We start from the raw sequence: 27,448 nt of genomic DNA, 5'->3' as shown, positions 1-27,448 counted from the left end.
TGAGCTTTCATGCTCACAGCTGGGTCTCTGCTGTCCTGTGCAGGCCCTCCAGGCCCCTGGCTTCTGGGCCAGCCTGACCCCACTCCATTCCATGGCCACCTGGGTCCTCTTCCTCTTACAGCCCTCCACTTCCCCTTTGGACGTGACACCTGAACTTGTCTTCCATTGGACCGTTGGCACTTTTTTAAGGGCTTTGACAGGAACCTTGCCTTCTGCCCCTCCTGCTCCTGCCCAGCCTGCCCAAGGGACACCCTGTCCCATTCATTCCCACCCCTGGACCTCAGCCTCAACCCTTGTCCTTGATGGCTGAGGATCCACACGGAATGTTAGAGTGAAGACCAGCCCTCAGAGCCACTGTAGTGTGGACCCAGCCCTTCTACTCTGGTGCTCCTGCTCTCCCTGTGCGGGTGAGGGACAGAGGGAGAAGGCTGAGTCTCAGGTTTGCTCACAACCTAGAGAAATCAATAGGCCCAGGGCAAGGAGCTAAATGCATAATTAACCCACCACTGTGTCCCGTTTGTCTCTTGGATATCTGTAAGCTCTTTGCGGTGGGAACCTTCCCTGATCATCTTCTATTTACTCTTTTATTTCCTACTCATCCTCAATTCCCAATGTCCGCCCCTCCCCGAAAACCAGCTAGTGAAGGTCATCCGAAATATATGTGTTGCCTTGAATTTGATTCTTTCATTCCATACACATTTACTGACCACCTGCCAAGAATGATACCAAGACAAAGCAGATAACGACATTGCCTTCAAGGAGCCTTCAGCCTCCCGAGTAGGAGGACCCATGGCCATGGAACTGGAAATGAAATAGAAAATACAGAATATTTCCAAAACAAGCCTGAAGGCTGAGCTGAACTGGTTTCGCCTCCAAGTGCTTGGGTGGTTTGGCCCATACGGGTCAGCCCAGCCTGGAAAAGCAATCTCCCCACTGGGGCCCCAAACATGCCCCATTCAGCCTTGAACACAGCTCTGAGCCAAGGGCGAGTCAGCCTCGCAACCGTGCAACCACCTTGTTTTATTTCCAGAGAGGTTTTGTCCCCACCTTGGTCTGCTGGTGTTTTTCTCCCTGACCCCCTCCCACACTTATCCTGAACACGACAAGCCTCTCCTGAAAAACAAATGTCTCCCATTGCAAGATAAGGGTGCCCTTTCCGTGTTTCCATTAATTTGCTGACGCTTGTTTTCATGCTGAGTTTGGGCTGGCCTTGTACTGACCGTGGAAGGCCGAAGTTTGTTTAAGCAAAAGGACGCAAGAAAGGGGAAAACAAATCAAAGAAACACTAAATTCTCAACCAAAAAAAAAAAAAAAAGAATTTTCAGGGTGCCTGGGTGGCTCAGTCATTTGAGCATCTGCCTTCAGCTCAGGTCATGATCCTGGAGTTTTGGGATCGAGTCCCGCATGAGGCTCCCTGCTTAGTGAGAAGTCTGCTTCTCCCTCTCCCTCCGCTACTCCCCCTGCTTGTGCCGTCTCTCGTTCACTCTCTCTCTCTCAAATAAATAAATAAAATCTTAAAAATAAAGAAAAAAAGAATATTCAATCAACTGGTTTAGAACAGTGATGAGGTTTCCCAAGAGGAGAGTCTAAAAGTAAGTGGGATGGGGGGACCCATCAGGCCGATGGTACAGGGCAGGGATTCCCGATTTTCTTGCTCTTTACTGCTCACTGACAGTAATGGTGGCTCAGACTTCCTATGGGGGCCGGGGGCACATCCCCTAGGGGTTCTGGAAGCTACTCCCAGGAGGCTGCCTTCTGATCTCCTTCCAGTCTCCCAAGGTAAGGCTCTCCAAACTTCCAGGAGCTTTGAGGGGGTACAGTGATCACTTTCTTCCCAATTTGTACCTGTGTGGAGTGGGGGCAGCCCAAGGGTGTGGGGAAGCATCCTGAACCCAAAGTTAGGAGTCTTGGCTGGGCCCCTGAGCAGGGCAGATGCCCTGACTTATCTGACTCAGGGAGTCTGTGATGTTCAAGGATTCTAGAATATCCACTTCCTCAGTTTTATTTTATTATTTTATTATTATTTTTTAAAGATTTTATTTATTTATTTGACAGACAGAGATCACAAGTAAGGCAGAGAGAGAGGAGGAAGCAGGCTCCCTGCTGAGCAGAGAGCCCGCTGTGGGGCTCGATCCCAGGACCCTGGGATCATGACCTGGGCCGAAGGCAGAGGCTTTAACCCACTGAGCCACCCAGGTGCCCCCACTTCCTCAGTTTTAGTTATGTAATTCTCAATCGAATGCGTGTTCGCTGTAAGAAAGCAAAGGTAGCAGAGAAATATCTCAAGACAGGTCCCTCACCCCCACCCACCACCAGCTCCAGAAATAACCACTGTTTGTTAGGGGAGCACCCTTTCAGAAATGCTCCCTGCCCACACAAAGCTATCACTGGGTACGCTCAGGCCCTGTTTCGAGTCCAGGGTTCCCACGGCTTGCCTAGTGGCTGTGGAGTTCCCCCATTTTCCAAAACAAGAATCTGCCTTCTCAACACGTTTTATTCTTTTGGCACTAAGAAAGGTTTTGCTTCTTCCTCTTCATCTTTTTGTTTTTTTCTTTTTTAATCTGTATTCGCTTTTTCTAGAAAATTCCAAAGATAAGGAAGAGGTGTGGAGCTGGCTTGTCCAGAGCCAAAAATCAATGACTCATAGCTATTCCAAACTCATTCAGCGATGTCACACTGGTAGCTTGCAATTGGCTGCATCTGGTAGATGCTACAAGTCAGGACCCCACCCCACCAGGATCAAGTTTGCTGGCACATCCCGGGGCAGGGGTTGGGGGAGGGGTGGTGGGTGAGGAACGGGCTTTGACAACTCAGGGTAGGGGGAAGGGTCAGCCAAATGCTGCTACGTAGTTTGATGGGCTCTGTGGAGTCAAGCAAACTCCATCTGTAGGTATGTCTCTGCTGGCAAAGGATGACAGAACCCCGGGCAAGATCATGGAAATAGATGTTGGCAGAGAGTGGGGACTTACGCCTCCTCCGTCTAGCCTGCTGTCCTGAAGCAAACCCTCGATAACGTTACATCCTGTAGACCTCCCCGGGAGAGTGCTAGAATTGTGGCCCCTATGAGCCGCAGCTTCTTGTGTCTGCACCCCTTTGCTGTGGGGGTGTTGCTGCTCCCCTCACTGAGCAGTCCCGTCTACTTTGCCATCTCCTTGAGTCTGGACTGGCCTCGTGACCTTTCTGGCCAGCAGAATGCGTCAGAAATAACATGCACAGGGGCGCCTGGGTGGCTCAGGGGATTAAGCCTCTGCCTTCGGCTCAGGTCATGATCTCAGGGTCCGATGTAAGGATGGAGCCCTACACTGGGCTCTCTGTTCAGTGGGGAGCCCGCTTCCCCCCACCCGCCCCCCCACCTGCCTCTCTGCCTACTTGTGATCTCTGTCAAATAAATAAATACAATCTTTAAAAAATAAAAAGAAAGAACATGCACACTCTGGAGCTTAGGTCTAAAGGGGTCTTGTGGCTTCTTCCATCTCCCTCTCATAACTTTGAGACCGCCATGCCCTGATGAAACTCCCTGAGCCCACTGGGAGCTGAGAGACCACTGGGAAAACTGGCAAGCTGCCTCAACCACCAGACACGCGAAAGAGGCCATGTTGGGACACCCCCACCCCGGTCAGATGACCTTTGCCACATGGGCTCTCGCGGGATTGACTAACAGAACTGCCCACATGGCCAACCCACAGCGCTGTGAGAAGCAGCAAATCACCATGGTTTGTTATGCAGCAATAGCTAACTGAAACAACCTCGGAATCTAGAGACACCAGTGGGCCTGGAAGGATGATGTCCCCAAGACCCCTCCCCCCATCTATAAGTGAATCCCCACTAGAGCTGTTAAATGACCAGGATTTATTGAAGCTGTTATCCCTCCCCTCCCCGGAGCTCCTGCACCTTCAAAGGAATAACCTTTTAACCGCGGGACTGCAGGCGCTTATCAAGGACAGATTTCTGGCCTGGGAGCCTCCTGCCTGCTCTTCAGAAGGCACATCCTTTGACAGCTTTCAGCTCATTTTGCAAAGGTGATGGGGCACATCTACTTCAGAGGAGACAGCTGGTTGGTAAAGTAGAGGAAGTTGTGAGGGGACACTGAAGCACGTCCAACCTTCTTTGTAGCCAAACAAAACCATTTCAAATCCCAAAAGAGTCCTAGGGGAAAAAATAAACAAGGATTGGAAAGATGACAGAACGTGGGGGCAAAACACATAGGTCGTGCCCTATACATGTCAGTGACATAAACATAGTAAAATGTGGGGCATCTGGGTGGCTCAGTGGGTTAAGCCCCTTCCTTTAGCTCAGGTCATGATCCCAGGGTCCTGGGATCGAGCCCCACATCAGGCTCACTGCTCAGCAGGGAACCCGTCTCCCCCTCCCCCTCTGCCTGTCTCTCTGCCTACTTGTGATCGCTGTCAAATAAATAAATAAAATCTTAAAAAAAAAAAATAGTAAAAAGCCAGGTAGATCAAGCTAGAGTTTGACATCGTTCTCAATGTGCTTTCCCTCCCTAGACTGTAAGCCTCTTGGAAGCAGGGATCATGAATTGCTCATCTTTTTGACGAAGAGCCTAGCATGGGGCTTTGCACAGGGCAGACACACAGTGAATTTATACAGTGAAGTATAAATTCGAGCCCAAAGAACAGGGTGGGGAACATAGAAGCCAGTATGTCCCACGGTTTTGAGATTTTGAAAGGTTTGAAATGTCTGTGGAGGAGTCCAGAGAGCAGAGGTCTGGGCCCTTGGAAATGGCTGCAGGCAGGGTCCTGCAAGCACTTGGCTCCCCAGCACTACCCTTGGCAGAAGTCCATGCCCTGCCCTGGGGACCCTGGGAACTTCCAGGTGAGACTGCAAATCCTCAGACCCTGGTGCCCCCTTGAGCCCCCTTACTCACCAACCTTGTCCAGAAAGAGGTGGCCTTGGGCAGAGTGGAGCCTACCTGTGCCAAGACCTGGAGCCTGGAGTCAACCCCTCCACAGTCCTGAGGCCAAGCCAAGAGAGTAGAAGAAACCCTGGAAGGCAGAGAGCCCCAGGCATCCTCCCCCAGACAGCGGGCAAGTTGTCATTCTCCCTGAGAGGTCTCACCTTGACCCATCTCCTCCCTCTTGCCTGCACCCTTGGGGCACAGGGCCCTGGGGGTCCTGGGGGCTCCCCAGAACCTCTCTGGGTGAATGTGGGGGCTCTGGGGAGCGTCTCTCCCTCTCTCTACTACTCTAGCTCTGGTTTGTATATCTGGGGACAGAGCCAGGTAAAGGGGCCCCTCGAACAATGTCCCTTCCAAATCCCCTGCCACTTCCTTGAAACCAAGAGCATGTTCTCTGGCCCTCAGAGACATTGTTTCTGGTCTGCAGAAGGAAGGGAAGCAAGGAAGAAGGAACGGCAAAGGGAAGGCAGTGGGAAGGGAGTCCTCACAACCCACCCAGCTTCCTCCATTACCTACGGCATAAACTTCAAGTCCTTTTATGGTGTGCAGAGCTCTTGCCAGGTGGGCTGCCCCACAGCTCAGTCTAATCTCTGCCTCCTCCCTTGGACCTGACAACGCAGGGCTCCATACCAGGCCCAGCCCACAGGGCCCGAGTCTGAAAGGCCCTTCCCCCTCCCACCTTTCAAGGCCTCCTTCTGTTCTTCATGTCTTCCTCCTCTGCCGCCTTGGCCCCTTCTCTCTAGTGACACAACAGGGTCCCCCCGCTCCTTTCCTCCTTCCTTCCTTCAACAAGTGCTCAGTGAGCACCCGCATGAGCCAGACTCTGTGCCTGGTCCTACAAGGATACCACAAAAGAGACACTGTTCTCTTACAGGGCCCCCTCACAGACAGGTGTGGAGTCATGGGGGTAAAGAGCTCGAAGTGGGCACGGGGACAGCCTCCCACGGAGAAGCAAAATTAACAGCTGAAAGCGGTATAGAGGTTAATGAGGGTAGGGGTGAGGGCGGTGAGAGGCCCCAAAGTGGAAGGGAACCTGATATATACTTCAGGAAGTAGAAGAAGTGGTGGGGGGGAAGGTTGGGTCGACTCTGGGCTGTGGGCCTGGTAGACCACAGTGAGGACTCTGGGCCTCCTCCTGGGAGAAATGGGAGACACTGAGAGGTTTAGCCTGGTGGGGCTGGAGGGATGGGAACATGTCTGATTTGCATGTGGAGTGGTCAGTGATGGGGGCGGGAGTGAAACAGGAGAGCCCGCAGGAGGCCGCTGGAAAAGTGGAGGAAAGAGGCGCTTGCGTCCTAGACACTGGCGGGTGGACCAGATCAACAGGTGGGAGGTCGGACTGATGGTCAGGTTGGCAAGAGGGACAAGGTGACAAAAGGGGGTGTCCAAGATGGCTCCCTGGTTTCTGCATCGGGAAGGGTCTGTGCTCCGGCTAGCCTGGGGCTTTGCTAAGTTTTCAAGCCTCTGCACCCAGCATAGCATCTTATGAAGAGGTTGTGGAAGGGAAATCCAGACACCAGAGAACAAATGGGCAAAATCTCTCTATTCGGGAGAATGTCAGGTGTTGACTTCAAGCCATTTTAGCCACACTTTTTACAGAATCCTGGTAACAAACAGGTACTTCCAAATGCACAAAAATCAGATTCCTTCCAAAGTGGTAAATTAATGCTTTTGGAATGTAGGCAGATAGGTGGGGCATAAGCATTCTGTTCTCATTTTTCAAGATAATAGTTTGAACTAAAGGAAGCTTCTGGAAAAAAAAAAAACACTACATTAACAAAGAAGGAAGCCTTAAATATTAAGATATTTGAAGATATAAACTAGATATACTATGTTATATGATAAGTATTAAATATATTTAATATGATATTATATTTTTTTCTTTGTTTAAATCCTTTTTTTTTTTTTTTTTTTAAAGAGACAGCGAGAGAGGAAGCACAAGCAGGGGGAGTGAGAGAGGGAGAAATAGGCTTCGGGCTCAGCAGGGAACACAATGCAGGGCTGGATCCCAGGACCCTTAACAACTGAGCTACCCAGGTGCCCCTCTTTGTTTAAATTCTTTTAAATACAATACTATTTTTAATTGCAGTAGTACCTGCTTGCTGTGAGAAATTCCAGCAATATATAAAGAATGTTGTCAAAGTGAAGGTCCATTTCTCCAACCCCCCAAACTCTCTCTCATCAAATGTCACCATTTTTTCCTATGAACCAAAACATGTTTCCACTTTTCATAAATATGAGATTGTTTAATACCTTTCTGTGACATGATTTTCTCCCCATATCATAGTCATGTGGAAGCATGACTTAGGGTCATGGTCAAGCCACAGACTTTGGAGCCAGATCACTGGGGTTCAAGTCCCAGCTCTGCCAACCACGTGTGTGATCTTGGATGAGTGAGTCACCCCACTGTGCCTTGGTTCCCTCATCTGTGAAATAGCACAAATTATAGTATCTTCCTCATTGGGCTTCTGGAAGGATTAAATAGACAAAAAGCTTGGAGAACAGTGCTTGGTACATATGTTATCTTCCCGCATCAGGACAGCTTCCAAGTATAAGATGAATCGAAATTATTCACCTCTCCTTTGGGGATGGATTCCGTCTCCTTTGTAATTCTAAACTGCAATTATCTGTTATCTGTAAAGGATCTTTAAAGATGTGTCTTTCCTGAGGAATCACAGATCTGTACCTCTGAAACCAATAATACATTACATGTTAATTAATTGAATTTAAATTCAAAAATGTTTTGAAAAATGGCAGTATGGAGGATTAAAAACTAATCCTTGGGATTAGACACTGAAATTCATAGTAAAATAATTTTCTCTGGTAAAATTTTTTTCTAAAAAGTAATAAATTGAAAAGAAAAGATGTGTCTTTTTGCAAACATGTGGGAATTCGTGTTCTTACTACAAAATGGCATCAATGTTCACTCCTACCCTCGTACTGAGCCGATTCGAATTCCTGTTAGAGATCCCTTTCCCCACGCTTTTGTCATTGCTACCAATCAGCAAGTTTTGGTAGGTTTCATCAAACCAGTGGGGGGGGATATCTCCTTGTTGTCATTTGTGTTGCCCATTTTATTCATGAGATCATCATTTTATATGTTTATTAATAAGTTGTGGGGCTTTTTTTTCTCCTTCAGTGAATTGATTCCATTTTAATGTTGGGCAATTTCCAATGAGTTTATATCTTTCAGTTGTTGATTTGTAGAAGTTCTTTCTATATTAGGCATTAATCTGCTCTTTGCTTAAGTCGCAAATAGTTTCTCTTGGGTGTTTGTCTTTTAGTATTGTTTATGGTTTCTTTAGGTATACCGGAGATTTGTTTATCTGTTAATTTGCTTATTAATGGATAAATCGGTTTATCTGTAGTCTATCTGTTAATCTTTTCTTTATGGACTTCGGGATTGGAGCCTTCCCTGGAAAGGCCTACAGCAAGTTAAGATTTAAAAAACATGTTCTTACATTTCTCTTGTGTAAAGGCTTTAAAAATGTTTTGATTTCAGGGGAGTCTGGGTGGCTCAGTGGCTTAAAGCCTCTGCCTTCTGCTCAGGACCTGGTCTCAGGGTCCTGGGATCCAGCCCCACATCAGGATCTTTGCTCAGCAGGGAGCCTGCTTCCCCCTCTCTGCCTGCCTCTCTGCCTTACTTGAGATCTCTGTCTGTCAAATAAATTAATAAAAATTTTTTAAAAGTTTTGATTTTTAAACCACCTTGAATTTCCTCCTCAAATTGATAACCAGTTGTCCCAACAACATTTTGCCCATTAAATTGTGATTGCCATCATTTTTATAAACTAAGTCCCTATTTATACAGGACATACTTCCGGACTCTTTGTTCCTACAACAATACCTCATTTTTTATTATTATCATCTTTGGTATCTTCGTTGTATGTCTTGCTGTATATAACAGGAGGTGCTCTTCTCATTATTCTTCTATTTCAAAATGTTCTTGGCTATTCTTTTTTTTTTTTTTTTTTTTTTTTTATTTATTTGATAGAGATCACAAGTAGGGAGAAGGCAAGCAGAGAGAGAGGGGGAAGCAGGCTCCCTGCTGAGCAGAGAGACCGATGCGGGGCTCGATCCCAGAACCCTGAGATCATGACCTGAGCTGAAGGCAGAGGCTTAAACCACTGAGCCACCCAGGCGCCCCTGTTCTTGGCTATTCTTGTATGTTGACTCTTCCCAGTGAATTTCAGAATCAGCATATCCATAAAAAGTCCTGCTGGGATGTCAATAGGAACTAATTTGGAGGAGAATTAATATCTTTTTAATTCTGACTTTTTTCATCATTTTCAGAAGATAAGTTCTTTCTCTTTAGAGTCTATATCTGTAAATCCTTTCATAAAGTTCATAAGTTTTTTTTCCATAACTCCTGTACATTTTTGACAATTTGTTCCTAAGTACCTTTTTGTTTTTATTATTAATGCGAGTTATATCTCTTTTCTATCATATTTCCTAATTCATTATGCTGATATATACGAAAGCTGCTGGCTTTTGTGTGTGTGTGTGTTTCCTTTCTAATTTGCCACCTTGTAAGATTCTTCTATAAGCCATAATTATTTTTCGAGGTGTTGATGTTGGAGGTTCTACAGGAATAATCATAACATCTAGAAATAATGCCATTAGTCTCTTTCCATGTTGATGTGTACCTCTTCTTTCTTTTTTTTTTTTTAAGATTTTATTTATTTATTTGACAGACAGAGATCACAAGTAGGCAGAGAGAGAGGAGGAAGCAGGCTCCCCACTGAGCAGAGAGCTCGTTTTGGGGCTCAATCCCAGGACCCTGGGATCATGACCCAAGCCGAAGGCAGAGGCTTAATTCACTGAGCCACCCAGGCGCCCCTACCTCTTATTTTTTCATCTTACTGCAATGACTGGGTACTCCAGGCAAGTGTACTAATAACAATGGTATTGGTGCTTGTGGGTAGCTCAGTCGGTTCAGTGTCTGCCTTCGGCTCAGGTCATGATTTCAGGTTCCTGGGATGGAGCCCCATTTCGTTTTGGGCTCCCTTCTCAATGGGGAGCCTGCTTTTTCCTCTCCATCTTCTGCTCCCCCTGCTCATGCTCTCTCTCTCTCCCTCTCTCAAGTTAATAAATAAAATCTTTAAAAAAAATAACAACCGTTTCAACTTGGTTTGTCTCAATCCTGCCTTTTAAGAAAATGCTTATACCTTGCCATTAAGTTTAGCATTTTCTGTAGCTGTAGGTTTCTGATGGAGACTTTATTAAGTTCAGGATGTTTTCTTTCTTTTTTCAGTTTATTTATTTGAGTAACCTCTACACCCAGTGTGGGGTTCAAGCTCATGACCCTGAAATCAAGAGCTGTGCATTCCACCCACTGAGACAGCCAGGCACCCCAAAGATGTTTTCTTTCCCACTTCACTTGTGAGAAGGTTTTCTGTGTTGTTTTGTTTTTCCAATCATGAAATGGTATTGTATTTTATTAAATGTGTGTAGAGGTTTTTTATTTTTGCTTTCTGGGCTTTTTTGTTTTTTTTGTTTTGTGTCAGTTGAAATGATCAGAAGTTTCCTCTCTTTGATATAATAAAGTAGTGAATTTCATTAACAAATATCTTAATGTTGAACCATCCTTGCATTGCTTGAATACACTGGTGCAATTTGCTAACATTTCATTTAGGATTTTAAAAATCTGTGTTTATAAGCAAATTTAGCTTTTGCTTTCCTTCTTGGTGGTTCTGTGCTTGTCTACTTTGGTATCAGAATTATGCCAGCCTCATGGAATGAGGTCATGAGATCTTACCATAAAAGCACACTGGCTTGGGGCGCCTGGGTGGCTCAGTGGGTTAAGCCGCTGCTTTTGGCTCAGGTCATGATCTCAGGGTCCTGGGATGGAGTCCCACATCGGGCTCTCTGCTCAGCAGGGAGCCTGCTTCCTTCTCTCTCTCTCTGCCTGCCTCTCAGTGTACTTGTAATTTCTCTCTGTCAAATAAATAAATAAAATCTTTAAAAAAAAAAAAAGCACACTGGCCTCATTTCTTTTCCATGGGTAGATTTGACTTTTTAAATTTTTTTAAAGTAGGCTGTATGCCCAACCTGGGGCTGGAAGTCAGGATGCTGAGATCCAGAATCACATGTTCCACCAACTAAGCCAGCCAGGTGCCCCACTGTGGGCAGATCGGAAACTGTTTTCTTCCATTCTGGGTGGTCTACTTGAACCTGACACTATTTATTGAGTCAGTTGGGATCATTTATAATTTCCCTGAGAATTGTAATATTCACCCCAATTTAATCCAGTTGCACATAGGATTCTCTAAATTCTTTAATAACCTCTGTTTCCATAATCATGTTCTCTTCTTGTTTCTTTAAAATCATCAGTTTGGGCTCTTTCCCCTTAATCAGACTTATACAAATCTTATCTATTGTATCAAACATCAGCTTTTGATTTGAGAAAACTGATATTTGTTATTTTGTCCATTTTGTCTTTATTAATTCTTATCTTCTACTTGAGTTAGGTTTATTTTCACTTCTCTTTTTTCCAGCAACCTGAACTGCATGCTTAGATGACTTAGTTTCAGTTTTTCTTGTTTTCTAATGTTTAAGGTAATAAATTTCCCTCCAATTTCCACTCTCTGCATCATATAGAACTTGGCATGTAGTGTCCATGTTGTCATTACTCTAAAGTGATCCATGTTTCAGCTTTGATTTCCTGTTTCGCTACAGATCACAAAAGTCTTGGTTCTGATTTCCTCTTTAATGCAAAAACTACTGCAAAAAGTGCCTTAAAAATGCAAATGGATAGATTTTCTTTTCTTTCTTTTTCTTTCTTTCTTTCTTTTTTTTTTTTGCTACATTTTTCGTTGATTTCTCACATTAAGGCTCTGTGGACTTTTTGGGTCAGAAGGTTTCTACTCTGGCAATTTATAGAAATCTTCTTTGCGATCTACTACACAGGCAAATTTAAACTTCTCCACGGATGCTTGAAAAGAATGCCTGTCCTTGGCAAGTCCTACAAGAGTACAGGTATCTATCTCGTAGACAACCTGCTTCTGAATCGGGGTTTCGTACGTAGCAGAGCAGCTCCCTCCCTGCAATCTATTGAAAGTCAGCCCTCAAAACAAGGGTTTGTCAAACAAAATTAAAAAAAAAAAAAAAAAAGAATACAGGTATCTACTGAATCAAGCGTGTAACTCAAACCTTTACTTTTTATCTAATTAATAAATCAATTTCTGCTTATGATTTAATTATTTCCTTCTGATTGTTTTCTTCACTCTTAACTTCCGGAATTCCAATTTTGGTCATTATTTAATCTCCTAGAGCTCTACATGTTGCTTAGTATTTTTTCATATTAACCATAGTGAGACTAGAAGAACAGTGATTTAACTTTAGAATCCAAATGCCACTGGGCATGTGAAGTCATGTGGTGATTCATTGTGTAAGTACTGCCCAAGCGACACATTTTTAACGAGTTAAAAAAACACAGCATACATTGGGAGAAACGTGCTGGTGTGCGAGTGGCCGAATAGCAGAAGGCTGAAATTTATGAAGTGGAAAAAGTCAGTTCAGCCAAATATTTACGAAGCGTTCTATGAATGGCACAGGCACAGGGAAGTGGAAGGTTCTGCCCTGCCCTGGTGGCCACACAGGGCAGTAACCAAAAGACAGCACAAATTTCCCTGCCAAATGAATGGCCCAGGCATCGAGTGTTACCACAGTCCAGGGAAAGGGCAGATGGAAGCTGTGAACACAAGACTGCTTATGTAGAAACCTACCCCAGCTGCTTATAGCCAAAAACCCTTAGATGCCTCTTAGGCACCCTTAGGTTCTCTTGGCCTCACCTTCTTTCCTTCTAATGTCTCCTTCCAGGCGCCGCACAAGCTCTGGCTAACTTCTCGCCGCTCAATCGGACAGCTTCCCAGCTCACCCTGTGTCACTGGCCTGCTACCTCGAGACTTCCCAGTTGACATGGAGGTGCAGGACCCTGCTTGTTCTCCAAGCGATTTCACAGGCATGATCTGGTTCGATCTTGACACAGCTCAGCCAGAGTTACTGCTTCCATATGTCAACTGAGGGCCAAGGCTCTGTGCAGCCGCACCAGGCTCATCCTTGGCAGAACAGGACTTAAACACAGACGCTCTCATTTCCAGTTCCTCATGTTTCCACTGCACTTGGCTACCGCTGAGGTAGCCACAAGGTGGGTGCAATGCTGGATATATCCTATGTCCGCATGTGAGTGTGCAAAGGCGAGAGGGACTATTTCAAGTAGTCACCACTCAACAGGGTGATGGGGCAGAAACATCAAGGAGAAAGAAAATTGAGTAAAGTCACTAGAATTGTTGTTGTTGCTTTTTTAAAGCACTGATAACCTTCAAATCGAGCCAAATGCTAAAAAGTCAAACAATAGATAAGAAATCAAGGTTCTAGGGGTGCCTGGGTGGCTCAGTGGGTTGAGCCTCTGCCTTCAGCTCAGGTCATGATCTCAGGGTTCTGGGATCAAGCCCTACATCAGACTCTGCTCAGTAGGGAGCCTGCTTCCGCCCCCCCCCCCCGCCTCTCTGCCTGCCTCTCTGCCTACTTGTGATCTCTCTGTCAAATAAATAAATAAAATCTTAAAACAAACAAACAAACAAAAAAATCAAGGTTCTGCAAAGAGGTGGAAGACCTGTACTCTGAAAACTATAAAATATTGATGAAAATAATTGAGGGCCATTGAGTGGCTCAGTCGGTTAATCGTCTCCCTTCAGCTCAGGTCATGATCCTGGGGTCCTGGGATCGAGTCCTGCTTTGGGCTCCCTGCAGGGAGACTGCTTCTCCCTCTCTCTCTCTGCCTGCTGCTCCCTCTGCTTGTGCTCTGTGTGTGTGTGTGTGTCAAATCAATAAATAAAATAACTGAGGATGACCCAAAGAAATGGAAAGACATTCCAGGCTCATGATTTGCAAGAACAAATGTTGTTAAATGTCTATACTACCCAAGGTGATCTACACATGTAATGCAATCCCTACCAAAATACCAACAGTGTTTTTCACAAACTAGAACAAACAGTCCTAAAATTTGTATGGAGCCACAAAAGACCCCAACTAACTGAAGCAATCTTGAAAAAGAAAAGTACAGCTGGAGACATCACAATTCTGGACCTCAAGTTACATTACAAAGCTGTAGTCATCAAAACAGTATGGTATAGGCACACGGGTCAATGGAACAGAATAGAAAATCTGGAACTAAACCCACAATTATGTGGCCAGTCAATCTTTGACAAAACAGGGAAGAATATCAGATGGGGAAAAGATAGTCGTTTCAACATATGGTGTTAAGAAAACTGGACAGCAACATGCAGAAGAAGGAAACTGGACCATTTTCATATACCAAGTACAAAAATAGATTCAAAATGGATGAAAGACCTAAAGTGAGACCTGAAGCCATAAAAAATCCTGGAAGAAAACCCAGGCAATAGTTTCACTGACATCTGCTGTAGCAACTTTTTGCTAGATAGGTCTCTGGAGACAAGGAAAACACAAGCAAACATAAACTGTTGGAATGACGTCAAAATAAAAAGCTTCTGGGGTACCTGGGTGGCTCAGTGGGTTAAAGCCTCTGCCTTCGCCTCAGGTCATGATCTCAGGATCCTGCTCAACAGGGAGCCTGCTTCTCCCTTTCTCTGCCTGCCTCTCTGCCTACTTGTGATCACTGTCAAAAAAAAAACCCCAAAAAACAAAACAAAACAAACAAAACAAAACACAAAAAAACCTTAAAAATAAATAAATAAATAAGGTGGATGAAAAGTACAAGGGGAATATAGTCAATGATGTAATAACATTGTATGGTGACAGACAGTGACTACACTTATCCTGATGAGCACTGAGTAATGTCGATAGAACCGTCAAATCACTATGTCTTACCCCTGAAACTAATATGACATTATATGGCGAATCTACTTCGGTAATAGATTTAAAATATTTTTTATGTTTGTTAAATATAATTGTTTTTATACAGAAGAATTGTTAAGAACCCACATGCTGAGCAACAATCAAAGTATTCTAAATCAGCTAATGCAATCCGAATCAATGATAATTATGACAATGTTGAGTGTCAGGGGGAAATAGAAATAACACAATGCTGAGTGCGCTGCAGGATACAGATCTACAAATGTGGTAGAAATTCATTCATAAAGAATCAGAGCAGGATGCTTACAGTGGTTATCATCACAGCATGGAGAGATGAAAGGTGATCACTATTTTCTTTATCCGTGTTTTCCAAATTTTCTACAATGACCATTTTTTTGTTTGTTTGTTTCTTTGTTCAAGTAGGCTCCATGCCCAGCATGGAGTCCAGTGCAGGGCTTGAACTCATGACCCTGAGATCAAGACCTGAGCTGAGATCAAGAGTTGGATGCTTAACCAATGGGGTGCCTGGGTGGCTCAGTGAGTTAAGCCTCTACCTTTGGCTCAGGTCATGATCTCAGGGTCCTGGGATCGAGGCCCACATCGGGCGCTCTGCTCAGCGGAGAGCCTGCTTCCCTCTCTCTCTCTCTACCTACTTGTGATCTCTCTGTCTGTGTCAAATAAATAAATAAAATCTTAAAAAAAAAAAAAAAGAGGTGGATGCTTAACCAAATAAGCCACCCAGACACCCCTCCAGGTTTTATAAGGAGAAAGTCTAGATAATATTCAGACTAGATAAATTTTCATTTTTTTTTTTTTAAGAATCCCAAGTTCAGGTTTCCTTAAAAGATGTTAAATCAGTGTTTTCGATGAGAATATGTTCAGCTGTAAGTCATGGAGCATTTCATGTGGGTTAAAAAGTAGAGTAGAGCTAGGTAGTCACTAGCTTTGGTCAGAGCCTATATCTCTGTGATTATCTTGCATCCTCTTCATGGTGCTAAAAAGGCAGCTGTAGTTCCTGCTATCAGATTCATGTTAAGGCAGAAAAAAAGGTGGAAATTTCCCAGTGGTGATTTTTTTTATAATGGTGCCAAATTCATTGACATTCCTCCCTTTAGAGGTGGGGAGGGCGTCTCTGTGATTTCCTCTTGACTCTAGACAGGCTTATCATTACTTCCACCAATGGATATGGCAGTAGTGGTGCTTTGTGACTTCCAAGGCTTGGTCAATAAACGGCCATGGACCTTTCATGTCCTTTTCTTAGAATGTTCGCTCTTCAGAGATCCCCCCCCACACACACACCCTTGGGATGCCTCCTCTCAGAACCAACTGCCATGCTGTGAGAAGCCCAAGCCACAGGGAGAGTTCAGAGGCCATTTGCAGATGTTCCAGTGGACAGTGCCCTGAGCCCAGCCTTTGGTCATCGCAGCCCAGGTGCTAGACAGATTAAGCAAAAACGCCTCCAGATTCATGCTGTTCAACTCAGGAGCCACTGACCACCTGTGGTTATTTCAATTTACATTTAATTAAAATTAAATGAGAACGTTAGTTCCTCAGTCACCCTGGCCACCTTTCCAGGTCTCAATAGTCACATGTGACTGGTGGCTATCCTATTAGACAATATAGGTACAGCAAGTTTCTATCATTAGAGAAAGTTCTATTAGACACATCTGCTCCAGATGATTCTTGAGTGCTTGAGTCCCCCCCTCCCCCACCGCCGGCTGAAGCTCCAGATGTTGTGGGGCACAGAAAAGCCATCTGTCCCCTGCACCCTGTCTGAATTCCTGACCTATAGGATCCCAGAACACAATCAAATGGGTGTTTGATGCTACTAAGTTTTGGATAGTGTGTTATGTAGTAGTAGCAACTGGAATAAGTTCCTTTGATAAGAAGAGCAAAGCTTTCTCAGAAACCATCCCAGCTAACCTCTGTTTATGTCACATTGGTACAGCAGTGTCACAATGTCACCCTGCTGCAGTGAAGGCTGGGAAAACATGGAGTTGGCTCTTACGGTTTTGTGCATGGGTCGGTGTGTGTTTGTGTGTGTGTGGGTGTGAGCGTGTATTTTCTTTCTCAAATACCATATATATATATTTCTGGACCTTGTATCTATTGTATAAACTAGAATTTGGTGTATGTAATTCACTGAGTAAGCACAGCTGCATAACAGATGCAATCTATGCTTTAAGTTTATGTATTATTACAATAGAGCACTTTCAGTTTTTCTTAACATAGTGGACAATAGGTGAGATCTAGAATTCATATAGTTAAAGCATTCTGATATTATTAATCAATGTAAATCAATTAATGTTCTTGGCATGCAGACTGTTGCGAACACTGTTTCACTCCCAGAATCTGCAACTACGATCTCTTCCTCCTTGGCTAATGGAAAGAAATTCAAAGATTTGGCTTGGATTTTTGTTCACGGAGATAATAGGGAGTTAAAAAAAAAAAAAAAAGGAGTAAGCAAGTTATAAGGACATGTTCTCCTATCCCACCAATTCCTTCAGTGGAAATGCTTGCTCCAAAGATTAGTGGGTTTATTCAGTGTTATCTAGTTATTTTTCAATTCCAAATATCTGTGTACCCATCTTTTAGAGAATGTGTGGCCCTCCTTCACTAACCCCTATGAGAAGCCATAGGAAACCACACTGAGGTTCCATTAGTCATAAATGTGCAACTTTCTTTGAAAAGTGTTTAGGGAAAAGTGGGCTTACTTGGTTTTTAATAAGTCAGTGATTAGTTTATAATTGTTCCTTGCCAATAATTTAAAATTTTCTACAGTTCAGGTTACATGACTGTCCACAAGAAATCAACGACATTAATGACAGAAACATTATGCTTGTTATGTCATCTTTCAAGTAAAGATACAGGGCTGATTCTCTAGAAGTGAAACAACCCTTAGTAGGGACACATTAGGTGATGGTGACTCTCCTATAATCCTCAGTTTACAAAGAAACAGAATGAAAATTCGAAGGTTTAGGTTTAGGATACATTTGTCAGAAATCCAGGTGTGAATATGTGTGTGTGTGTGTGTGTTTGTGTGTGAATGAGATAATAATTCAGAGCACTTTCAAGAATCGTGTTTCACAATAATATTGAAACACATTTGTTTACCAAACAATCATAAGCTTCGGTGTGAGGCACTGCTCTAGTAATTAATTGTGTGGAACACAGGCAGGGAAAGGTAAAGACTGTGATTTTCAGTGACTATTAGTTGCCCACAAAGAGGAATTCCTATTGTTGTGATACCACTCAGAGCCTCATATCAATGCTTTTTTCCCCCTCCATAAGTCAAAATAATCATTTGGCAATCCAGTCCCCTGTGCAGTTTCAAAGTAAATGTGAAATAGTAACAAGTCATCAAGGGGCCTTTAAAGATTAAAACTTGGATAAAGGGAGTTTTATCCCTTGTGACTTGGAAGGATATGAATCTGGTTTCCCTTTTACTTGCAATCTATATCTTTAAAACAACTACATTGTTTACCTTAGGGGCACTGAGTTTTAAACGTGGAATTTTTTAATTGAAAGAGATATTAGAGATTATATAATCCAACCCCTTTCTGTAGGTGAGAGAACTGAAGGTTGATAGAAATGGATAAAATTCAGATCTTCCAACACCTGCCCTTCAGATGACATGGGGCCTCTGTGTGTTTGTGTGTTTGTATGTGTGTGTGTTCATATTTGTTTTGAAACATTCTCATACCCTTGGACTAAGCTGCAATAACTCATACATTTTTGACGTCTAAATTTTTTTTTTAAAAATTCAATTTACCGCTATTGCTAATTAATCAGAACCTATCAGATGTCTGCTCTTGAATTTTAAGCCTGAGATTATAGATTGGGGACGTTCAGAAAAGAGAATTTGTGCCTTCCCTTTGAGAATTTGTGGAAAGTATAGATAAGGTTGACAAAATTACAATTCATCTATCTTTGGTTAGACATTTTAATCTCAGCTGAGCCTAATATACTCCTCTAATTATAGTGATATACTTTCCAAATTACAAATCAAGACACATGGCCAAACACAAGGTCCTGCAATGCTGGGTGTTTGGTACAGCAAATATTATTTGCCTAATGGTAAGAGAAATTATGCCTTGGGGCACAGGAAAGATGAAATGTTTCTCTTGATAGGCCATTCCCCAAATATCCTATCTTTCTTCTTGTAATTACTGCCCTCAACTAATTACAAAATTAAAAATAACTCATTTTTTAATAACAAATGGAGTGGATATTCATTTTAGAAAACAAACAAACAAAAAAACCCGACTGAGCAAATAGTAGTAAACACTGAAAGAATATATCTTGATGCAGAGAAACATTGAACTTAAAATGTTTCCAAAAATAAAATAAAATAAAACACATCCACACTTTCGCAATCAAATCCCACTTTTCCTTGTTACAAAAAAATCCAAAGACTAAAAAAATTGGAATTTAAAGAGTCTTTGAGTAAAACTTGAATGTTCTTAAAACACGCCACCTGAGCTTTAGGAATCCGTGCAATAAACATGAAATCGGCCACCTGACCACTCCCACCCTCAACCCATCGCACACACCCTTCCCTCCTCCTCCGGCACACATCGGGGACTTTAGATATATCCCCTATTGATTGGGTTCCTTCTAAAGGGGAACAGGGAGAGGGGGCGGAGGCAGAGGGCATGAAAGGGTGGAGAAAAAGGCTACGATCGGATCTCGCATCCCTAAAGCGCAAAGCCTCTAGGCCTAACACCTACAGCGGGTGCGTGTGCAAGAAGCACAGCTGGTCTACACAGCCGGCTCCGCGGACACCCTACTCCGCGGGGAGTTGCGCTTTAACTTCCTTAGAGCAGGTTGAGAGTGCAGGCCCCACAGTTTTAAGAGGAAGGCGGAGCCCCAACTGGTGTTTTTCCAGGAAGCACTTCTGGAGTGCAGAGCAAAGGGAGGAGAAGGCCAGCGCTGGGCGTTTCATTCATTGCTCCTCTCTTTCCCCTTCCACCCTTCCCTCCCCTTAGACTTTCTCTCCCCTTTCCCCTGGCGCGTTTGACGTCGGTCTCCTGGATACCAGACAGCCAATCGCCTAGCTGCTACGGGAGAAGCGCGGCCAATCAGGCGTCGTTGCTACCTGTGAGCAATATTTTTAGCAGAGAGGGACGCTCGGTTCCACGCCCAGGCAACTTCGCGTCTTTCTCCGCCGCAGGTTGTGAAAAGGGGCGCTTACCGGCTTCCCTTGAGTCCCTCTCGTTCCGCGCTCCCTATTTACCCGCTCGTAGTTCAACCGAAGAGCATCCTAAACGCACCTTCCAGGAGGGCACCGTGTGTATTGTGTGTATTGATGGTAAAGGACACTTGAAATACACGCATGTATATATACACTTAGATACGTACGCAATTTGGCACGGAGGCCTAGGCTAGGACATTGGGAACAAAACGTGGTTCTTCTTACAGTCTCAGGCCACCCCCACGTCCGAGTTGCTGCCGGGTCGCACGGGGAGGTTGTGATGTGGGATGCGGAGGCAGTTAAACTGTCACCCAGGCGGGAGGTGTGGCCAGGTGGAGTCCCTTCCCCACCCCCAGCCTAGCACGGCCGCTTTGGGTTCTGCTGTTGCCACTCTCTGGGTGGCAGTTGGCCTAGGCCCCGGAGGTGATTAATATTCAATTAACCGGGTGCGGGTGCACGAGTCCCTGTCACACAGTTCGCCCTTTCTCTCGGCTCTCCCGGGTGCACTGGAGACCGATTTGGTAGCTCGTCCACGAGTGGGATTTTCCTGGGCCACAGTCCCACTCGAGTAGGGCATTTTTTGTAAACTGTCCCCTCCCTCTCGAGGCCTCGGGCTCTTCTCCCCGTTGTTCCCCGCCGCTCCGCCACCTGCCTCGCTCCCCTCCCCCCTTCTCTCCGGGGCTCTCCTCCAAGACCAAGCGTCAGCTGCCCCACCCACCACCGTCGCCCTCACTGGCACTTCTCTCCTCCAGTCCCTTTCCTAGTTTTCTCTTAGTCCCGCCCACAGTGCCGCCAGGACGTCGGTTCATTGGCCGTTGTGGAGCCCGAGGGGTGTGGCCTTACGTACGGGGCCCTCCGCCGCCCGTGGGGACATGGGCAGGCGGGACCTGGCCAATGGCGTCGAGGGGCAGGGCAGGGGCGGAGCCGCCGCGGAGGGTCTGGGGTGAGGGGCGGGAGGGCGGGGAATGGTTACGCGGTCCCGAGCTGTGTGACGCGAGGCGGGCGCGCGCGCACCCCTACGGGAGGGGATGGGGGCGGGGAGGAGACTATAAAACGAGAGGCGGGGGGCGCGCCGCGGCAGAAGGAGCGAAGCTCTGGCCCGGCGCGCAGTGGTCGTACTACGGGGATGCTGGGCCGGGCACCGGGCTGTGTGGAGAAGTGAGCGCGCTCGCCTGACCTGTCCCCGTCACCCCGAGCCCCAGGGGGCGAGTTCCCGAGGCCCGCGCCGAGGCCCCCGTCCTCCGCCCGGCGACGCCGTCTTGCATTCAGCCTGCTGGCCGCTGCCGATCCTCCCGAGCCCCCGCCCTGCCGCCCCCTCTCCCCCGCCCCGCGGCCGGCTCTGTGGTGGAAGCAGCCCGTAAGTATCGAGTCGCGGCGGGCGGGGTCCGGGGACCGAGGGGCTCCGGCGGCGTCGAGCTCCGGGCCCTCGGGGACGGCGGATTCGCGGCCCGGGCGCAGAGAGGAGCGGCTCCGAGGGCCCCCAGCGCGCCCGGGACCTGGAGGCGGGGCCGGCAGGCGCGTCGGGCTCGGCCGGGGCCGGGAGGGTAAACGGGGAAGGGCTGCCCTGGCCGAGCTGACCGGGAACCGGGGGTCGGGGCGCCGGGGAGGAGCGGCGAGCTCGAGGGAGACCGCGGGGTCCGCGGGGCTGGTGGCCGCCGGGACCGAAAAGGGTGCGGGGGAGCCGGTGCTCCCCGGGCTCTGGCCGGGTCCCAGGAGCCTCGGGCGGGGGGCGGGAGCGGGAGCGGCGGGTCAGGTTACGGCGGGGGGAGGGGAGCGGCTGACCCGGAGCTGCGGGCGCCCCGACCTGCCCGGTGCCCGGCCCCGAGTAGTTGCTTTGCCATTTCTCGTGGCCTTCCTCCTCCTCCCTCTTTTTGGAGGAGACTTGTACTCTCCTCTCCCCTCTCCGTCTCCTCCTCCTCCTCCTCCTCCTCCTCCTCCTCCTCCTCCTCCTCTTGCTGCTGCTGCTCCAGCGCTTGGGCTCCGAGGGCTGTGAGCAGAAATCTAATGAGACCCAACTGGCTGTTTATGTAATTCTTCACACTCCTGTCTTAAGGCGTTGCTTTAAAACTACCTTCGGCGGAGCCTGAATTTCGCTCGGTGGCACCGTCAAGCGTTTTGGCTAAATCAGCTGCCTCTGCCGGCGCTCAGGCTTCGAGCTTGCAAAGTGTAGTTTGAGGGCAGCCAGGGATCCTTTTCCCTTTGTCACCACGAATATGGAAAATGGAACAGATGGATTAATACCAACTTGATTTTTAAAACGTCCTTGTAAATCAACCTCAGTGTACAAATAGATCCCTTTTGCAAATATCTTCTGTTTGCCCTTGATCTTTTCTTATCCCCACCCAGTGCTGATCCAGCAAACGTTTAAAGGTCGACCTTATCGTACAAGCCTCTCCGGCGGTCCTCTTATCGTGAAGGAGGGAGGTGGTTTTGAAAATCAGAATAGAACTCAGAAACCCTGGCCTTTAAAGAGAAGAATCAATAGAGTTTTGAAATTAATTGTTGCCTTTGTTACATTTGCTGCCAAAGAGGTATTTTCTGATTTTGAAAAATACACACTGAAAAGAAGAGAGAAGCTCGATTATTACATTGTATGCCCTTATATGTGTATTTAAGACGGCAGCTATGTAGGATAATTTGGTTCATAATTATCCTTCACTAGGATGGCAATTCATTTAGCATTTAGTATTTTTAATTTTAGCAACATGTACTTTGGAAATTAATTTTCCTAACTTCTCCAGTGTCTGAAGGTTTAATGATAGTGCAGATCTAAGGAGCATATATACAGGATGAACTGAAATACAGAATTCACTCCTAAATTAGTGAATAGGAATATGATCGCTTTCTAAAACTGGTATAAATGTGTGTGGAGGTAGGTGGATGGGTGTGCGGAGTAGAGTTTCCAATAAATATTCTTTTGAGAACTGAGGGAAGAAACACACTGCATATGCTGGAGATATATAGATACAGATATATATCTATATCTATCTATTTTTAGAGTTGTATTCAGAAAAAAAGAAGTAAATAATAGGATTTTAAATACATTGTTTTAACTGTAAATCCCAAATTGTCCTGTGAGATTTTGAACTTTAATAAACAATTTTCTATTGTATGTTCCTTTATTTTGTGCTGATTTTATTTTTCTGACTTTCAGCCTGTTAGACTTTTTTCAAAAGTAAAATTACTCTGGGGGTAAGAAGAGGTTGTGGGACTTAGATTTCTCTTATTTGGACATGTTTGTTTTTGTTTTGTTTTGTTTTTCTTTAAGGAGCAAGACCACTGAAGGTGAAGGATAATCTACAAAGTACCAGCACTTTGAATGAAAATTTGTTTCTCTGCCACAAACTGAACACTTTTGTGTGCGTGTGTGGGGGGAAGTTGAAACACAAATCTCACTTTGTGGCATAGCAGCTATGCAGCTTGAAATCCAAGTAGCACTAAATTTTATTATTTCATACTTGTACAATAAGCTTCCCAGGAGACGTGTCAACATTTTTGGTGAAGAGCTTGAAAGACTTCTTAAGAAGAAATATGAAGGGCACTGGTATCCTGAAAAGCCATACAAAGGATCAGGGTTTAGATGTATACACATAGGGGAGAAAGTGGACCCAGTGATTGAACAAGCATCCAAAGAGAGTGGTTTGGACATTGATGATGTTCGTGGCAATCTGCCACAGGATCTTAGTGTTTGGATCGACCCATTTGAGGTTTCCTACCAAATTGGTGAAAAGGGACCAGTGAAGGTGCTTTATGTGGATGATAATAATGAAAATGGATGTGAGTTGGATAAGGAGATCAAAAACAGCTTTAACCCAGAGGCCCAGGTTTTTATGCCCATCAGTGACCCAGCCTCATCAGTGTCCAGCTCTCCGTCGCCTCCCTTTGGTCACTCTGCTGCTGTAAGCCCTACCTTCATGCCCCGGTCCACTCAGCCTTTAACCTTTACCACTGCCACTTTTGCTGCCACCAAGTTTGGCTCTACCAAAATGAAGAATAGTGGCCGCAGCAACAAGGTTGCACGTACTTCTCCTATCAACCTCGGCTTGAATGTGAATGACCTCTTGAAGCAGAAAGCCATCTCTTCCTCAATGCACTCTCTGTACGGGCTCGGCCTGGGCAGCCAGCAGCAGCCCCAGCAGCAGCAGCAGCCCTCCCAGCCACCGCCGCCGCCGCCGCCACCGCAGCCGCAGCCGCAGCAGAAAGCCTCTGCTCTTTCTCCCAATGCCAAGGAATTTATTTTTCCTAACATGCAGGGTCAAGGTAGTAGTACCAATGGAATGTTCCCAGGTGACAGCCCCCTAAACCTCAGTCCTCTCCAGTACAGTAATGCCTTTGATGTGTTTGCGGCCTATGGAGGCCTCAACGAGAAGTCTTTTGTAGATGGCTTGAATTTTAGCTTAAATAACATGCAGTATTCTAACCAGCAATTCCAGCCTGTCATGGCTAACTAAAAAAGGAAAAAAAAAAAAGAATCCTACAAGTTAAAAGGCACGGGCCCAAGGGGGATTTTTTTTCACCTCCTTGAGATTTTTTTTTTTTTAAGCTTATAGTAAGGATACATTCAAGCTTGGTTACAAAAATAAAACCTGCATCATTTTTCATTTGCCAACCAAGCACAAAGTTATTTTATACTGACTGTATATTTTAAAGTATACGCTCAGATATGGCCTCTTACAGTATTTAAGATATAGCAAGGACATGGCTGATTTTTTTTTTTATAAAAAATTGGCACTAATAAGTGGGTTTATTGGTCTTTTCTAATTGTATAATTTAATTTAGTACAAAGTTTGTAAAATATCAGAGGATATATATATTGTTTCTACGACACGGTATTGCATTTATATCTTTTTACTACAGTGACCTGTGACAGCAGCAGCTTCATGTATTTTTTTTACTGAAATTGTAAAATATCCATCTTAAAGACATCAACTATTCTCAAAATTGTGTACAGGATATTCCTTTAGTGGTGGAATTAAAATGTACGAATATTTGCTTTTTCAAAAAAATGTATTTTCTGTTAAAGGTTTAAAGATTTTTGCTATATATTATGGAAGAAAATGTAATCGTAAATATTAATTTTGTACCTATATTGTGCAATACTTGAAAAAAACGGTATAAAAGTATTTTGAGTCAGTGTCTTACATGTTAAGAGGGACTGAAATAGTTTATATTAAGTTTGTATTAAAATTCTTTAAAATTAAAAACGCTTATCGTGGTCTTTGTTTTGAAGCCTTGGCCAGGAGCTCCCTCTGGAATTACGATGTAAATGCTAGTGGTTGCCGAGAGGTCTGACTCCCAGAATCACGAAGTAGTGGTGGAAAAGCCATTGTACTGCACCAGATAGTAGCAGTTGGCCACGTACAACATCTTGTCAAAACAGCGCAGCCTGACCAATGCTTGGGATGGCTTTATTTACATATTTTTAAACGACTTGATTCAGCCCACATCTGTCTCCCTGTGAAAGGAATGGTTAGACTAAGTCTAGGCAACCGTGTTTTACAGCATGTGTTAAATTGTGTTGTGCTGACATCTAAAAGTCCGATGATGAAATTTACTCCTGTAACCAGAGAGGATTTATTTGAAATGTATATGGGGAGACCACTGGATCGGTTTTCTGTTTCTGCATGGGAGATGAATAGCTCAGAAACCTTGCTAGGACAAAGCCGCCGACCTAACTAATTTAAAAAGATTAGGTCTGTTTACTAATCCTTACACTTAAAGTTCAGTCATATTTAGCTGGAGAATTTATGATCAAAATCTGCTCAGGATATGGTGCTAAATGTTGGTATTTGTGTGTGTTTTCCCAGTAAGAAAGTTTTTCTTTCTTTTTTAAATACAATTGTTCTGCCAACCTGCTGCTTTGGGAGAAGAGGGGAAGGTTCAGAGGTTACTCACCTGTAATGTGTCAAATTGTAGTGGCCTGGTAGGGATGGAATTTTTAAAAAGTGATGAGTTGGAAGTAGGAGACAACTATTTTTAAAGTAAAATGAGTCACTGTTTAAATGTCCATTGGTAGTGTTGACATAGTATGGGTGAGAAAATTGCCTGGAATTGGAAGGAAACTACATTTATGGTAAGGAACCAGCACTGTCTAGGATACTGGTGAAATAAATTTGGTCTTAAATGAGTTTTTTGGACACCAGTGTACAAAAGCCTTTTGTCTGCTATCCATGCAGTTTAGAGCAGTAAAAAGTTTTAAGGAAACAAGCACTGGGAATAACCGAGCTGAGTTGTTCATCCACTCCATGGTGAGGCCTTTGTCCTTGAGTGGACAGAATGAGGCTATGAAGAAGTACTGGGATAGTGAGTGTAACAGGCAGAGAGCTGGTCTGCCAGCATTATCAATTATGTGCTTTTGTGATCCCCAAGTCTGAATGGCTGTAAGAACGATCATAATGGTTTTAAGCACTAGTTTCTGCTAGAGACTTCGGGGTGAAGTTATCATAGGCTTAACAGATAATTGCCTTTTTATTTATTTATTTATTTATTTATTTATTTTTAAAAGATTTTATTTATTTGACAGAGAGAAATCACAAGTAGATGGAGAGGCAGGCAGAGAGAGGGAAGCAGGCTCCCTGCTGAGCAGAGAGCCCCAAGCGGGACTCGATCCCAGGACCCCGAGATCATGACCTGAGCCGAAGGCAGCGGCTTAACCCACTGAGCCACCCAGGCATCCCATAATTGCCTTTTTAGAAAGACAACATGCTCTTTCTGAAAATCAGAATTAAAGCAGCTAGCTAGTAGGTACACAACAGAATTTGTAACAGTCTGGAACACTAATACAATCAGATTTTAAACAATTGACCTTAATGTAAATATGAATATCCTCCACGTCTTAGGGATGTGCATAGTGCCAAAAGATTGGAGAAATGTCATATTGCTATGTTTGTTGGCTTGGTGCTTGAATCTTGTTCGGTTTCAAAAAAATCCATTTAATTAGAGCTTGGTATTCTTGAGGACTTTTTTTTTTTTTTAAAGGATTTTATTTATTTATTTGACAGAGATCACAAGTAGGCAGAGAGGCAGGCAGAGCTAGAGAGGAGGAAGCAGGCTTCCTGCTAAGCAGAGAGCCCGATGTGGGACTCGATCCCAGAATCCTGGGATCATGACCAGAGCTGAAGGCAGAGAGGCCTTAACCCACTGAGCCACCCAGGCACCCCTTGAGGACTTTTTTTTTAAAGAATGAACTGTTTTCATGTCCTTTTTGCTCATTAGGAAGGTGTTTTAAAAGTTTTATTTCCAGTTAACATACAGTGAATTAGTAGGTTCAGGTGTACAATACAGGGACTCAACATTTGCATACATTACTGGTACTTATCACCAGTAATTCCCATCGATTATTTCATCTATCCGATACCCTGCATCCCCCCTCTGATAATCATCAGTTTGCTCTCTACAGTTAAGTAGAGTCTGTCTGTTCTTTGATTTGTCTCTTTTTTCCCCCTTTGTTCTGCTTCTTAAATTCCACATATGAGTGAAATCACATCATCTTTGTCTTTCTC

General features: G+C 44.8%; 1 protein-coding gene and 1 long non-coding RNA gene across 2 annotated transcripts; one reads left to right on the top strand and one right to left on the bottom strand.

Annotated features, from left to right (window-relative positions):
* Positions 1-3,832: 3,832 nt before the first annotated feature.
* On the bottom strand, positions 3,833-20,859 carry LOC101694161. Its single transcript, XR_200386.3, has 3 exons — positions 20,114-20,859; positions 7,491-7,603; positions 3,833-4,146 (listed from the first exon to the last, which is right to left on the bottom strand). It is a non-coding gene; the product is annotated as an uncharacterized LOC101694161 (long non-coding RNA).
* Positions 20,860-20,999: 140 nt separating this feature from the next.
* Positions 21,000-25,150, top strand: TOB1 (transducer of ERBB2, 1). The gene is made up of 2 exons (XM_045070103.1): positions 21,000-21,303; positions 23,215-25,150. The coding sequence occupies exon 2, from the start codon at positions 23,360-23,362 to the stop codon at positions 24,395-24,397; it is 1,038 nt and encodes a 345-aa protein (XP_044926038.1). The 5' UTR covers positions 21,000-21,303; positions 23,215-23,359; the 3' UTR covers positions 24,398-25,150.
* The last annotated feature ends 2,298 nt before the right edge of the window (positions 25,151-27,448 follow it).

Source organism: Mustela putorius, unplaced genomic scaffold (genome assembly GCF_011764305.1).
Source record: "Mustela putorius furo isolate JIRA1106 unplaced genomic scaffold, ASM1176430v1.1 tig00003962_pilon_pilon_pilon, whole genome shotgun sequence".
Lineage (NCBI taxonomy): Eukaryota > Metazoa > Chordata > Mammalia > Carnivora > Mustelidae > Mustela > Mustela putorius.
The sequence above is the reverse complement of the archived record's forward strand: the minus strand, read 5'-3'. Positions and strand labels throughout refer to the sequence as shown.

What these genes read in the sequence shown, in the direction of transcription:
- TOB1 (XM_045070103.1), top strand. Translation starts at nt 23,360, where the DNA reads ATGCAGCTTGAAATCCAAGTAGCACTAAATTTTATTATTTCATACTTG.